General features: G+C 40.3%; 1 protein-coding gene across 1 annotated transcript in view; it reads left to right on the top strand.

Annotated features, from left to right (window-relative positions):
• Pls3 (plastin 3) overlaps window positions 1-14417 on the top strand; it is an 85976-nt gene extending 71559 nt beyond the window's left edge. Inside the window, 12 exon segments of the mRNA XM_076918879.1 lie at window positions 640-805; window positions 1792-1934; window positions 3116-3142; window positions 3418-3513; window positions 5051-5215; window positions 5217-5247; window positions 6248-6326; window positions 7385-7499; window positions 7957-8090; window positions 10216-10339; window positions 10541-10665; window positions 13198-14417. Of these exon segments, the coding sequence (XP_076774994.1) occupies window positions 640-805; window positions 1792-1934; window positions 3116-3142; window positions 3418-3513; window positions 5051-5215; window positions 5217-5247; window positions 6248-6326; window positions 7385-7499; window positions 7957-8090; window positions 10216-10339; window positions 10541-10665; window positions 13198-13330 (1338 nt within the window). The 3' untranslated portion in view covers window positions 13331-14417.
• Window positions 14418-15847: the final 1430 nt, after the last annotated feature.

Consider the following 15847-nt stretch of genomic DNA (forward strand, 5'->3'; position numbering starts at 1 on the left):
AATGAGCTGGGACTCAGAAAGGCTTCTGGGCTTGCTGGAAGTTCACACTGGCACTGAGGTGTTGCTCAATATTGAACTCAAAGCCCTGTTTGCTTTCCATTGCTTATTGAGTTAAGATATCACCAAAATGAACAAAATGACTTAAGCTTTAGCTGGTGTGCTTAAAGGATGGAGCATTCTTGTTTCCCACTGAATGAGTAAGTAGATTAGTACAGCAAAGGCCCATCAGGCAGCAGTGTCCTTGAGATGTACAGATGGGTCATTTCTGGAACATGGATATATGCCATGTGCTGCTGAACTCCACTTCAGGAAATCTAGAAAAATAACACCATTGACATGGATATATTTACTTCGGTTACTTGACTTTTTTCTTTAGGATTGCTCTAATTCAAAAGCAACCACATAAAAAGAAGCAGTCCACTACCCATAGAATGCTGCAAAAAGAATACAACAGAGGCTGAGAATTGTTGATGCTTTGCTTCTTAATATTGAGCTCTGCAGTTTGTTTTCTGTAAATATGGGTGGATAAAATTAATACCTTGTATTAATTTCTCAACTTAATGGTATTGTCAGTGAAGGCTGAAGTAGACTGTATGTGGGATAAAAAAGTAAGAAGTACATAATTTGGCTGTCTTGCAGGAAAATTTGAACTTGGCACTGAACTCTGCTTCTGCCATTGGGTGTCATGTTGTGAACATTGGTGCAGAAGATCTGCGTGCAGGGAAACCTCATCTGGTTTTGGGACTGCTCTGGCAGATTATTAAGATTGGCTTGTTTGCTGACATTGAATTAAGCAGGAATGAAGGTAATGGAACACAGTTGTTCTTTTGAAAGATGTACATTGTTGAGTTTTACGTTCTCTTCATGAAAATTGTCAGGATTGCACTTAACTGAGTTGAGCAGAAGGTAACTAGAGTGAACCCAGAGCTATTCAGGAAAACAACCCATACACCACTGTTCTTTATCTGTAGCTGATCAGACAGTTCACATTTGATTTGACTATGAAGACACAAAAACACAGAGAGGTTTTTCCTCATTCTCTCTCCATTTTAGGTGTGTGTGTGTGTGTGTGTGTGTGTGTGTGTGTGTGTGTGTGTGTTTATGTGCATGAGCCTCCAGCTTATTAATCCAGCTATCCAAGCTGCCCACTGAGCCCCAGGGATCCTTCTGTATCCTCTTCCCCAAGACCTGGATTACAGGTCAACACCACTGTACCCAGGTTTAAACGAGTACTGGGATGAAGCACTGGTCTTCATCCTTACACAACAAGAAATTAACCAAGCTCTTGTCTCCAGCGCCGGGCTTACTTTTGAGACAAGGTCTATAAGTAAATCTGTAGCCTGCTACTTTTGCTAGATTGCTGGATAGTAAAGCCCAGAGACTGGCACACACCCCATCTCCTTCCCACCCCACCACACACCACCCCTGCTTCCACTTCTGCAGCTCTAAAGAGTACAGATATGTGCTCCCACACCTGGCTTGTCACATGGGTACTGGCAATTGAACCCAGGTCCTGTGGTTTCACAGCAAGCCCTTTACTGACTGACTGAGCCATGTCTTAAGCCCAGAGTTTGAGGTCCTGGAGACTCTATTAGCAAACAAAGTATCAAAAGACTGAAAGGAGGTACTATGCTGCAGGCCTGTAATCCCAGCATTTAGGAGGCTGAGGCAGCGAGATCATGAGATCGGGGCAGCATGGACTTGTTTCAAAAAAAAGAGACAGGGAGCACTCAAGTGCTTGAAATGACCACTATCACATGACATACTGACTGAGGCATTCCTGTCTACAAGCACTGGCAGCCTTGCTTCGAGATGGGGAGACTCTGGAGGAGCTTATGAAATTGTCTCCAGAAGAGCTTCTGCTGAGATGGGCCAACTTCCATCTGGAAAATTCAGGCTGGCAAAAGATCAACAACTTCAGTGCTGACATCAAGGTAACTGGCATTTGGAGAGATAGGATGGTTTTAGAGATTTTATCCCATCTTAACAGAGACAAAAGTTTAAAGGATATCACCAGTCCCTGTTGTCTTTCTTGTTTTGAGATAAGGTCTTACTATGTAGCCCAGGTTGTACTAGACATCACTAGACAAGCAAGGCTGGCCTCAAACTTACTGTGATTCTTCTCCTTTTTTCTTGATGTTGTTTTTCCATTTTTTGGATACTTTATTCATTTACATTTCAGATGTCATCCCCTTTCCCCATTTCCCCTTTCTGGAAAACCCCTTTCCCCATTTCACCTTTCTAGAAACCCCTATCCCATCCCCCTTCCTCCTTTATACTTATATACCATTTTAATTGTATGCATGTATTAAGGTCAGTTCTAGGTTGAGTGTCTAGCAATACAAGCCTCTTGAACACTGGAATACAGAGAAATAACACCATAGCTGGATGATTCTTTTTTCCCACTTTGTTGTTTTTGTTGTTTGCTTTGTTTTTTTGTTTTCTGAGACATGGTCTCCTATGTCCCAAGATGGCCTCATATATGCTTTGTTGTTAAAGGTGACGTGAGTTGCCATACTCACATTTTGTGTGGAATTCAGGATTAAACCCAGGGTTTCCCCCATTCAAGGCAAGCACACTACTAATGGAGGCCATTTTGGATTTTTCAGATATGATTTCCCTCTGTAGCCCAGGTTGGCCTACAGCTCACTGTGTCTGCTAGGCTGGCTTCAAAACTGCAATCTTCCTGCCTCTGCCTAAAAACTATATACAGGCATAAGGCACAGTGCCTAGTCAGTGGAAATCTTATATTAGGAAGCCTGCTTTGAATATTTTTGAGAAGCAAGGAATTCTTGCATTTGTTGATCATGTGAAGCCATAACCTCAATCCCATCACTGTGGGAAAAGGGACAAAGAAGAAGGGAGAAATATGAACTCGTTTGGTTAAGTGTATTCTGATCCTAAAAGCTTAACTGCTGTCTTCTCAACTATGTGTGTTTCACATTTAAGCGTTTCTATAATTCTACTTTTGATTAAACATATAATTAACATAGCAGATGATGTTTCCATAGGTTGATACTCAGCATGCTTTGTCATGCGATAATGTGTTCATTTTCTCTTTCCCTATGCTTCCTGGATTTCTGCTCTGCTATTTCATGGTTGTTTATCTGTCAAGCTTATTGACTTCAGTAATTCAGTGAAGGTACAGAAATACTTAATAGCTTTATTTGTTTGATGGCATAAATTGTAAAGTCCTAACAAATTCAAGTGCAAAGAGAGCGGTAAGGCCAGACAGATGGATTTTGCTTGGGAAAGATCTCAAAACTAAGAAGACAGACAAGAATGCCATATTTCATCACAAAAGCTGATCCAAATGTCCTCATCACCAAGGGACAATACGATCCAGCTACTCTGTACAAGTGATCACACTGGTAAGCTGTACATATGATCACACTGGTATGTTCAATTCTTTTGTAGGATTCCAAAGCCTATTTCCATCTGCTTCATCAAATTGCACCAAAAGGACAGAAGGAAGGGGAACCACGGATAGATATTAACATGTCAGGTTTCAATGTAAGTATAGCTACCTTTTCAATTCCTAGTCTTTTACCATCGCTTGTCTCTTTTTTCTCCCCTTTGGTTTTGTTGAGACATAGTCTTGCTACATAGTGCTATAACCTGCTATGTAGAGCAGGCTTGTGTTAGACTCATAGACATCCACCTGCCTCTGCTTTCTCTGTATTGGATCTAAAAGTATGTGCTGCCACACCCAAATAATTTTGCAGAAATTCTATTAAAACATCTATGTAACTTCATGTAGTGCTGTTAATACTTTGAAGATATTTTAAGATGATATGGTACATGTGACTGACAGGAGAGAAAGTATCCTGATTTATTTTGAGTACTCGTGGGTTCCATAATTTTGATGGTACTGGATTTTATGAATGACATAAACATGCAGAGAGAGCTTGGGGAAGTAAGCATTTCCCCTGGATTAACCCCCATGCTAGGGTACAGGGCAAGTCTGTGCATTAAGGGAACTACCTTGGGTAACCTGTCCTCTCTCAAAATATACTTACAGACATGCTCAGAGGTGTGTCTCCAAGTTCATTTGAAATCAGGCCGAGTTGAGGGTCAAGATGAACATCGCACTAGCAAATCCTCCATGTTGGATGTTTTCTACTGTATCACTTTGAGTTGTCCCCAGGATCCATCAGGATTCTCCCACTGCCTTTAGAATTGGTCTATCAGCTTAGCATTTAAGTTCCTGCAAAATATTACCCATCTCTTTCAGTCTGCCCCCAAAACCTCTTTTCTCCTCCATATAGCTGTCTTAGACTTTTCCAAACACAATTACCCCTCTTCATTTTATGAGACATGGTTTCTCTGCATGGCCCTGGCTGTCCTGAATCTCAATCTGTAGACCAAGTTGTCCTTAAACTCATAGAGCACTGCCTGCCTCCACCTGCCTCTGCCTCCTGTGTGCTGGGATTAAAGGCGTGTGCCACCACCACCCAGCCCAAGCATTCCTTTCCACTCCAAGCCTATGCCTGCAAGATTTTTCGGATATGTTCTTTATGTAAAAGAAATTAGGGGTCTGGAGAGATGGCTCAGCTGTCAAAAGTGCTTGCTGCTCTAGCAGAGACCAAAGTGTTGTTCTCAAACTACACCTGTAACTCTAGATCCAGGAGATCCAAATGCCCAGTTCTGTTCAGGCATGTGAGGGTGAGAAAAAGTTTTTTAAAAAATTGAAAAACTCTTTTGAAAATAAAATATTTTTCTGAAGCTATCCATATTTAAAGTTAAGTCTTCAAAGGAATGTGGATGAAAAATTGGGTAATGGGTGTTTTTCCCTCTGCCTTTTCCCTTTGAGAGGTAATCTCCAGGAATGCTTTATTCAGTCCTTAGATGTACTCTGGCGCCACCTCGTGGAACGTATGGGTACTACATATCCCATGCCTCATGTTTTTGCATGTGAAACCAGTTTTATAAGTACCAAGTGTTAGTTGACAGAAAGTACTGTGTAACCTTTACCCAACCTATGACTTTATTGTACCTGCAATGTATATATGTGGATGATGTTCAAAATATATCTTCTTTTCTTCAACAGGAAACAGATGATTTAAAGAGAGCAGAAAGTATGCTTCAACAAGCAGATAAACTAGGTTGCAGGCAGTTTGTTACCCCAGCTGATGTTGTCAGTGGAAATCCCAAACTGAACTTGGCCTTTGTAGCTAACCTCTTTAATAAGTATCCAGCACTAACTAAACCGGAAAAACCAGGATATTGACTGGACTCTTCTAGAAGGTAACTCAAAGGACCTCTAATTACAATGTGAATTCTATAGCATAAAACCCCAGAGGCCACAATGATGTTATTCCAACCCAGAGTTGCTTTATCCATTTGTCTTTTGAAAGAATCTGTTACAAGTAGATGCAGTACTGAATGAGAACTGGAAATGGCTGGGTAGAGGTGGTGATGGAAGCAAAATATGCAAATAAAATCATGGAGTTGGGGAATGTGGCTCAGTGCCAGAGCTCTTGCCTAGAACAGCCAGCACTGCAAAATAAAATAAGATAAGAGAAGAGAAAATAAAAATAAATCCAGACTCACCTATCATGGGAACACTTAGTTCACAAATGTTTTGCTTCAATATTTAGTGCCATATCCTACATTTTTTTTGTTTTTTTTATTTGTGTTGTTGTTTAAAACTTCCTTATTTATTTAGAGCAAACAATCTCATGTTTTGTTTGAGTTTTTAAAGACACAGTCATCTATTTTGGGGCAAGTATTTAATGTGTCTCCAGTTGACCTCAAACTTCCTACATAGTACAGAATGATGCTACATTTCTGATGAGCTGCGATTACAGGCATCATTTGTGGTTTAGAGGGTGCTAGGGAATGAACTCAGAACTTCATGCACTCCAGGTTAGGACTCTATAAACTGAGCTACAGTCCCCAGAGCCTTGGAGGCAGTTGTAAGACAGGGTGTCACCCTGTAGTGGAAGCTGGCCTGAAACAATGTAGCTCAAGACTGTCCTGGAACTCCTGGTGGTCCTCTTTCTTCAGCCAAATGAGGCCTGAGATTATAGATGTGAGCCATCCTGTCTGACTAGACCACAGAAGAGTATAAATCCATGCAGAATTTACCTATACGCTTTTGTAACCATATTTCATTTATCCATTGTCAGAGTGGCTATACTAGCATGTGGCTAGAATAAAGCATATAAAATAAATGAATATATGCACTGGTGGTATATGTACAAGATATTTAATCAATGAATATACTTTGTGGATGTGTTAATAGGAGAAACTCGTGAAGAAAGAACGTTTCGTAACTGGATGAACTCTCTTGGTGTTAATCCCCACGTCAACCATCTCTATGCGTAAGCTGCCCTATTTCTCTTATGAAGTTAGGAACATCATGAATAGGTGTACTATAAATAATGACAACTCTAATTTTTTTCTACATGTGTGTTGTAGCAAATACTCTGATTATAAAGCATTAGTGATTTCCACCATCATTTTCCAAATACACACAAGCCCAAATCCTTTCTTTGTGCGATTATTGGCTGTAAGTGATAGAATATGTGCCTTGATGGTACTTTAGGGAACAGGTACTTTAAGTTTCTTAAATAGTCTGGGAATACTCATAACAGAGTACTCCTGATTCCCTGTGGCCTTTGGATTCCTGGCCACATTGTTATTTGCTGACATAGAATAGTTTGTATCCTAACAATATTCCATATCTTCACTATTTTCCTACATTTGCCATTCACCACCAGTGAACTCTGTTCATTGCATTTACGTATATGCGAAAATCATATTATTTGTTTATCTACATCCTTGTTTATTATACATCTTTTTGACTCTCAAGTAGGGCCTTGGGTTTTCATCCTGTGCTCCCAACCTTTATAACCCTTTTTGTTTACAATAAGTGCACATCCATACACAGTGATCTTTGACATTGTCGTCATCATCATAATCATCATTGTCATTTTGGATTTTCAAGACAGGGTTTCTCTGTGTAGTCCTGGCTGTCCTGAAACTTATTCTGTTGACCAGACTGGCCCCAAACTCACAGAGATCTGCTTGACTCTGCTTCCCAAGTGCTGGGATTAAAGGCATGTGCCACTACTGCCTGGTCCTTACTTTTTAAAGATAGGACAGAAATGCACTGTGTAGCCCTGGCTGTCCTGGAACTTGCTGTATAGACCAGCCTGAACTCACTCACAAGGATCACCCTGCCACCCCCTCCCAAGCCTGGGACCAAAGGTGTGTGCCACCTTGCCCAGCTGTGCTCACATACTGTTGAGTGAACTGAATAGGCTTGGCTCTGTTTCCAGCACACACATATGAGTTGTAGGAACTGTGGCTTTATAGATCTTGTGTGATTTGTGTCCCTGCTTCTGATCACTGACGAAGTTATGTTTCAAATTGTTAGTGACCTACAGGATGCCCTGGTGATCTTACAGCTCTATGAGAGAATTAAAGTTCCTGTGGACTGGAGTAAAGTGAACAAGCCTCCATACCCTAAGCTGGGGGCCAACATGAAAAAGGTAAAGAACCTTGAACCTTCTTGATTTCTTTCTTTTCCTTTACAACCTCTAGACCCAGGCTGGAGAGATGACTCAGTAGTTAAGGGCACTGACTGCTCTTCCAGAAGCCCTGAGTTCAATTCCCAGCACTCCCTGACAGCTCACAATTATCTGTAACTGTAGTTCCCTGGTGTCTGAAATCGTCACACAAATATACATGCAGGCACAACACAGAATCAAATGAAATAAAAATAAAAATGATAAATAAATAGATAGATTAAAAACGTCTAGATCCTAAGTTGCTTCTGGAGAACAGGAACTAGATCTTGGCTTTGAGCAGATTCTTACCATTATACAACACACACAGAGAGAGAGAGAGAGAGAGAGAGAGAGAGAGAGAGAGAGAGATTGGGGAGAAATCTTGCAGACTAAACAAATGACAATATTTAACACTCACTTTGCCTTTGTCCATTTGCAGTTAGAAAACTGCAACTATGCAGTTGAATTAGGGAAGAATGCAGCTAAATTCTCCTTGGTTGGCATTGGAGGACAAGACCTGAATGACGGGAACGCTACCTTGACCTTGGCTGTAATCTGGCAGCTGATGAGAAGGTATTGTACATAGTGTTGGCTATGGAAGCTTCATAGTAATATGCATATATGAAATCCCCCTAAGTATATTTTCACTGCTTAAATGAATCATGTAGTTCAGTGAACACACTTCAGAGTTCATTGGACTAGAATCTGAAATGAATTTGCTATGGGTGTATGTTGGATCTTCACTGGGAGATAATTTTTGTGGGTTACATAGAACAGTAGCTGTTTCCAGTCTGTCACAGAAGTCTGATGTGTAGACATAGCCTGATGTAATGTCACTGAGCACCATTAACAGATGATCTAATGTAGTTCACTGGGTGAAATTGTCATAGGGTCGGCAGCCCAAGCTCAGTAGTCTAGGATATACTTAGCATCCATGGAGGCTATCTTCAGAATCCACAAATGAACAGGAAAATGTTGTCAGAAGCCCAAAATGGTGGCTCCTACTTGAAATCTCAGCACTGAGGAGTCTGAGGAGGGGAAATTGCTAGTTGAAGGCCAGCTTGAAGTTGCTAGTTGAAGGACTACATAGTGGATTCTAGGACATCCTGAACTATAAAGTGGTACCTTGCCTCAAAGGAACAAAGCAAAAGCATCATCAGAAGAAATATGAACATCTACACGTATCCATTTGGAAATGAATATCAGAGGCAGCAGGACAGCCCAGTGTTAAAGCTCCTGTGCCCAGCTTGAGGGCCTGACTTCTGTTCCAGGACCTGTGTAATAAAGGAGCAAAACCGTGTCCCACAACATGTCCCCTGGTTTCCATAGGGGTACCATAGCATACGTGTGTTCAAATACATGTCAATAATTTATATTTGTATAATTCTTTAAGTTATTCAGGATTTCTTTACTTCATCTCTCTTTATACTACTTTGGGGATTTCATACAATGAGCGTTAATAATATCAAATCCCACTTCCCACCCCTCCAACCCTGCTGGGCTCCCTTACTTCTCCTTTCTACTTAAATGACTTTTGTTATAACCTACTGGGTCCCACGAAAGCCTCCCACATGTACAGTGTAGAATCTTATGGCAACTTAGTTGAAGCCACATTCCATGATAAAAACTGACTCTGTCACCCAGTTGTATCAATTGCCACCACTAGGAGTGATGCATCATGGGTCCTTTCTCTATCCATGATGTAATGCTATGTCTTGATCTTGTGTGGGCCTTCTTCAGACAATGACAGCTACTGTGAATTTATGAAGTCAAACAGACCTGTCATGACCCTCCAGGCAGGAGGTGATGCAGAGGCCATGGATGGCAGGGGCAGGGGTTGCTGCTTACTGGCTTGCTTCCTTTTGCAGTCTTAGGGAGGCTTCCTCCACTCAGATAACTCTATTTTATATGACAAGTTTACACAAGACTAGTCAGCAGAGAGAGAGAGAGAGAGAGAGAGAGAGAGAGAGAGAGAGAGAGAGAGAGAGAGAGAGAGAGAGACAAGAAAATTACCTCAGATGATTTGAGATCTGTCCACTCTCCCTAGATAAAGATAGAGCTTTTCATAGGGATTTGTGCATAGCTCTTTGGCTCTTTGGGCCAGTGAGCCCCAGGAATCTGTTGTTTTCACCTGCCCAGAATTACAATTACAAATGCATTCCTGCATACATATTTCATTATATAGTGCTCATGTTTGAACTCAGGCCTTCATGTTTGTGTTTGTGACACAAGCACTTTACAGACTGAGCTATTTTTCCAAGTTTTCCTACACACACACACACATAAACACACACACACACAAAAGCATGGCTCTTTCCCTGAAGTTACTTTCATTGTGTGTATGAATGTGAATATATATATATATATATATATATATATATATATACTAATTTTGTGTAAGTATATAATTTAGATGCATATGTAGAAACTCTTTGTGTGACAGTGAGTAAGTATAGCAAGGATCATACCACTACCTCAGGTGGACCTAAGAGTATAGGTTTTGGGAAACATTTTTTACTATCTATTATGTAGGAATCATATTCAGTTTGTCAGACACATGCATCAAGCTGGTTTACACACTGAGCCATCCTGCTGATCCCCAAACAAGCTTTGTGATAAAAATATACATGATGTATATTTCTGATGTATGCAGTTTCTTCATAGAGTACATTGTGACTTTCTTCTGCTAATTTCTTAGATATACCCTTAATGTTCTGGAAGATCTTGGAGAGGGTCAGAAAGCGAATGATGACATCATTGTAAACTGGGTCAACAGAACATTGAGCGAAGCTGGAAAGTCAACTTCCATTCAGAGTTTTAAGGTCAGAATACTGATTATTATACATTTTGTGTACTAGATAATATCAGTTATTTTAAGGACAACCTTGAGTTTCTTTGTAAGACTTACTATTATTGAGGTAGTTTCAAAGCTTTCCTTTCCTTGGTCAGGCTAACCTAAGGAAGCACAGAATCATTTGTAAATAGTGGAATTCTTAGCCTGATTGTTCTCTTTTTCATAATAGGACAAGACAATCAGCTCCAGTTTGGCCGTTGTGGATTTAATTGATGCCATCCAGCCGGGCTGCATTAACTATGACCTTGTGAAGAGTGGCAATCTAACAGAAGATGACAAGCACAATAATGCCAAGTAAGGTCAACCATGAGCTGTCACTTGGGGTCATACAAAGAACACAGGTGTTGCAGCCAGGCAGATCCACTCCAAGTCAAGCCCCCCACCCCTCTTGTTAGCGGTGACATCTGGGGAAGCTGTCTTCTTTCTTAATGGTTTACTTTTTATCTTACTTAGGGTTTTCATTACTGAAAAGAGACACCATGACCAAAGCAACTCTTATAAAGGATAACATTTAATTGGGGCTGGCTTACAGGTTCAGAGATTCAGTCCATTAAAATCAAGGCAGGAGCATGGCAGCATCCAGGCAGGCATGGTACAGGAGGAGCTGAGAGTTACATCTTGATTCAAAAGCAGTCAGGAGAAGACTGACATCCTCTGGCAGCTAGGAAGAAATTCTCTTCTGCAATGGGTGAAACCTGAGTATAGGAGGAGACCTCCAAAGCCCACCCCCACAGTGACACACTTCCTCTAACAATGCTTTATCTCCTCACAGTTACCACTCCTTATGGGCCAAGCATATTCAAACCACAATTTTAATGGCTTAAAACACTGTTATCAGATAAAGCAGAACCATCCTGAGCACCAGCAAACCTAGGTTCTAGCTCTGTGTCTGCCTACCCTTAACTCTATTTCATCTCTCTGCTCTTTCATGTCAATTATATAGCCCCATCGACAACCTCTCCCCCTTGTACCCTTTAAACTTACTACTTACCTGCCGGTCCTTTTCTAAGACTACATTTGTAGAGCCCACATGGGAAAATGAAACACAATGGGACCTCTGGTAAAAATGCAATGCTATCATTCATAACAGCATGGCTGAATATGAAGTTGATGTTAAATTTCAGACACAAAAATACCAGTATGGTGTGATCTTTGATCTGTGAGGGAAAACATTGTTTGTTTGTTTGCTTGTTTGTTTGTTTGTTTTGAGACAAGGTTTCTCTATGTAGCTATGGATGTCCTGGAACTTCCTCAGTACATCAGGCTGGCCTCTAACTCAAACTCAGAGATCTGCCTGCACCTGCCTCACAAGTCCTAGGATTAATGGTGTTCACAAGAAATATTATTGTTAACCTATATTGTTACTGTATGTGTGGGGGTGTTTTTTTCTGCAGGAATGTTGGCACACAACTTGTGTGTGTGCCTAGTACCTGAATAGGCCAGAAAAGTGTGTCATATTCTCTGAAACTGGGGTTACAGATTGTTGTAAGCTACCATATAGGTATGTGGAATTGAACCTGAGTCCTCGGGAAGAGGAGCCAGTGAGGCGGCTATCCAGACCATGAGGCAAATATCTTTAAACCACAAGTTCATATACCAAAAAAAGAAGGTAATTTTTACCTTAGAAGATTCAAAGGTTTACAGATGTTTTAAGAATTTTGTTATCTCATTACACTGCACAGAGAATGTCATAATTGATTGTTGCAGTCAACCTGGCTAATTGAACACACACACACACACACACACACACACGCACACACACGCACACACACGCACACACATACTCAAAGACATAAGCAAACACAAACACAAAACATAAATTTCTTTTTGTTGCAGGGGTCAGGCTATTTGTTTCTTTGTTTTTTCAAGACAGACTTTCTCTGACTGTCTTGGATCTCTCAGTAGACCAGGCCTCAGACTCAGAGATACCCCTGCCTCTGTTTCCCAAGTGTTGGATTAAAGGCGTGTAACACCATGCCTGGCTAACAATTTCATTTTTATATGAACTCAGTGCTCCAAGATTTCCTTTTCATTCCATATTGGGAAGAAATGAGTACATAAAATCCAAAATAATAAATTGTAAAAATTTAGTATAACTTGGGGCTGGAGAGATGAGCTCTTGTTGCTCTTACGAACGACCTAGATTCAGTCTCCAGCACCCACATGGTGGCACCTCCATTTCCATGAAAGTTAATACCCTCTTCTGACCTCGTCAGTCATCAGGAAGACATGTGGTACACAAACATACATACAGGCAAAATACTCATACACATAAAATAAATCTCACGTTTTGATTTACAATAAGTTAAAACTCAATTCAAAATAAAAATTAAACAGAAAACAAAGTGAAATTACTAACTTGTACTTTATGCTTTCTGAGACAAACTATCGCTCTACACTTCTGACTGATTTCAAACTCACAGGGACTCTTTGGCCTCACCTTCTGCCCCAAGAGTACTATGATTATAGGATTATGAGCATGTGCTAACATGCCCAGCTCTCTGACTTATATATTCAATGCAGAAATTTGCATCCCAACCATCAGGCTATATAAGAGGAAGTAGATATCTTAAATGGTGTCCTTGGGCTAGAGAGATGGCTAGTGGTTAAGAGCAGCTGTTCTAGAGGACCAAGGCTCAGGTCTCAGCACCTGCAGGGCGGCTTGCAACTGTCCATAGCTTCAGTTTTAGGTGATCTAACACAGACATGTATGAAAGGCACAAAAACAAAGCATGTAAAATAAAATATTCCTTTTTAAAAAGAGTGCAAAGTTGTTCTTGATGGAAAAATAAACCTCATATTGATTTTTGTTTCCTCAAAAACTAGGTATGCAGTGTCAATGGCTAGAAGAATTGGAGCCAGAGTGTATGCTCTCCCTGAAGACCTTGTGGAAGTAAAACCGAAGATGGTCATGACTGTGTTTGCCTGTTTGATGGGCAGAGGGATGAAGAGAGTGTAAAACATCCAACCTTAGTTGCAGGTGCATGACTAGCAAGTCAGCTAGTCCCAGGTGACACGCTTGTGGTTTCAGAAGTCTTGGTCATTTAAACAACTTTGAATTTTGATTAGCAAGACTAATAAATCATGACAGCCTTTGGAAAAAGCATTTTAGTAGACAAGCAACTCCTCTTTCCTGTAGAGCTTGATCTGTTCAGCAAACCTGAGCAAATCACAACCAACCTTTTGCTCTCTCTTCCCAGAACGCTGCCCTTGACATTCCAGCTTGCTTCATATTATCTATGTATCTTTACCTCCTGCAATATCTGTCTCTTGAGACTTGCCTAGATGTGTAGACAGGAATATTATTCGCTCCTCATTTTGCATTCCAAGGTCTAGCTGTTCTTTCTGGAGAAGAGTGCTCTGATGCTGTGTGGAGATGGGTGCTCTTGGATTATTCTGTAGTGCCAAAAATCTGCTGAAGTAACTGGCTGTGCAGAATGTACTAGAAGCTTTTCTCATTCTCTTATTCTTAAAATCAGTAACTTTTTTCAGTATTCTTTCTACATGATTATTTTTTGTACATTTAAGAATATTTTGATTACGTCAAACATGTCTGCTGATTTGCTACTATTTTTAAAAGGGGGTGTTCATGTAATTGAAACATAGAAAAGCATAAATTATAAGTGGAGGAAAGTGGACCCTAAGGTTGCATTTCTTCCTCATGCCCAGGCTCAAATGAAATGACATATTTTGTCTTCAACAAGTCCGTCTGATACATACTTCTTTATTTGGAAGTCTTTATCTCAAAATTCTTTTTTGGTCTAAAATGATGTTGAATATGACACTTTTGAGGAGAGAGTGGGCTCAGAATTTAGGTGGGAGTTTGATAAGCAAAGAATTTTAAAGTGTGCAATGGACTTTTAAGTTTTACACCTATAGCAAGGAGACGTGGTCACAAAAATGGGAAACTATGCATGTCTGACTCGATGTACTCTTGCTCTGTCAAGGTCTTTGCTATAGTTCTCAAGATCCTTATGTTAATGTAACTTTGAAAAGTGATATAATCTGGTAGCAACATAGTCCAAATAAAGGCATTTGCATAATAATTATTCTCTAATCTTTTTTCTTTTGTTTTGATGATTTATTTTTCTTAATGTGGAGATATGGGGGGTGGAGGGTGCCATTAAAGGGACTGCCTATGTCCAACAGAAAGAACATTGGTTGCCCCTGGATCTGGAGTTACAGAAGGTTGGAATCTGTTTGATGAGGATGCTGGGCGTCAAACTTGAAAGTGCAGCAAGCACTTTTGATGCCTGAGCCATCTCTCCAGCACATTGTTTTGTTTTTGATACAGGTCACCCTCTGTAGCTCCGGATGGTCTTGAATTGAACTTAATTCCATTTCAGCTTTCTCATGCCTGCACTGACTCTCCTCTTGGTGCTTCTGCCCCATAGTGATATGCCAATGGTGACCTGCATTTTCTCTGTTTTATGTTATAGTCTAGAAAAATCATTTGTATTATATTTCGGCTTTGAGGGGTGAGTAGGAGGTGTGAAAATAACTTGAGTACAAATAAATGTTAAGTGTAATTATTCGCTGTAATTCCCCAGAGCTCCTTGTGTGAGGGTTTTTACCTCAGTAAGAAGGAGAGAACATAGTGTTCAAAAGGGTCTGGGTTCAATTTCCATCCCTCTAAAAAATATTTTTCTTCGCTGCCTCCTCTTTCTCTTTCCTTTTCTCTTTCTCTTTCTCTTTCTCTTTCTGTTCATCTTTTTTTTTTTTCAGTGTTTTCTTATGTGCAGATCCTGAAATGGGAAAGTCTGCCTGGCCAGTGACGAGAAATGATTAACCACTTTACAGTTCTCATGGTGACTGGATAATTCTTTCTGAGCACTTTAGGTGGTAGATAAACACCATGTCTACTGGATGTCAAGGCCATACCTGTGATTACATTCACCAAAATTACCTCCAGCCATGGCCTCTTGTCCCATAGGACACAAAATGAACCCTTGTTAACAAATACAGTGGGTTAGGGTAACCTTGTAAAATTTTGTGTGATTAATAATATGAAGTCCAGTTCGTTTTATAGTCAGGTTACATGACAGTATTTTAAAATAGTTTGAGTAGGCATAGATCGACAAACCTGTTGTTAGACCACTTGGGAGGCTAAGCCAGAAGAAATATGACATTTCTAAGACAGCTTAATCAAAATAGCAAAATCATCTCTTAGAAGGAAAGGAAGGAAAGACAGAAGGAAGAAGGAAAGAAAGCTAGTTTATACATACTGTCTGACAGTTTGAAAAGGGACTTTCTTAATATAACACAATTACTAAAGACATAGACAGAAATAATGAAACAAAAATGTAAGTCTCCTTGAGCGGCTCTATAAACCAGGCTGGCCTCAAACCTAAATACCTGCCTGCCCCTGCTTACTGAATGCTGGAATTAAAAGTTTTGTGCTACCACCACACATCTTTCAAGGTTGTTAAAAAGGTGTCTGATGAGATAGATGGCTGGAGGTAGCCAATCAGAAGCT

This window comes from Arvicanthis niloticus, chromosome X, assembly GCF_011762505.2.
Source record: "Arvicanthis niloticus isolate mArvNil1 chromosome X, mArvNil1.pat.X, whole genome shotgun sequence".
NCBI lineage: Eukaryota > Metazoa > Chordata > Mammalia > Rodentia > Muridae > Arvicanthis > Arvicanthis niloticus.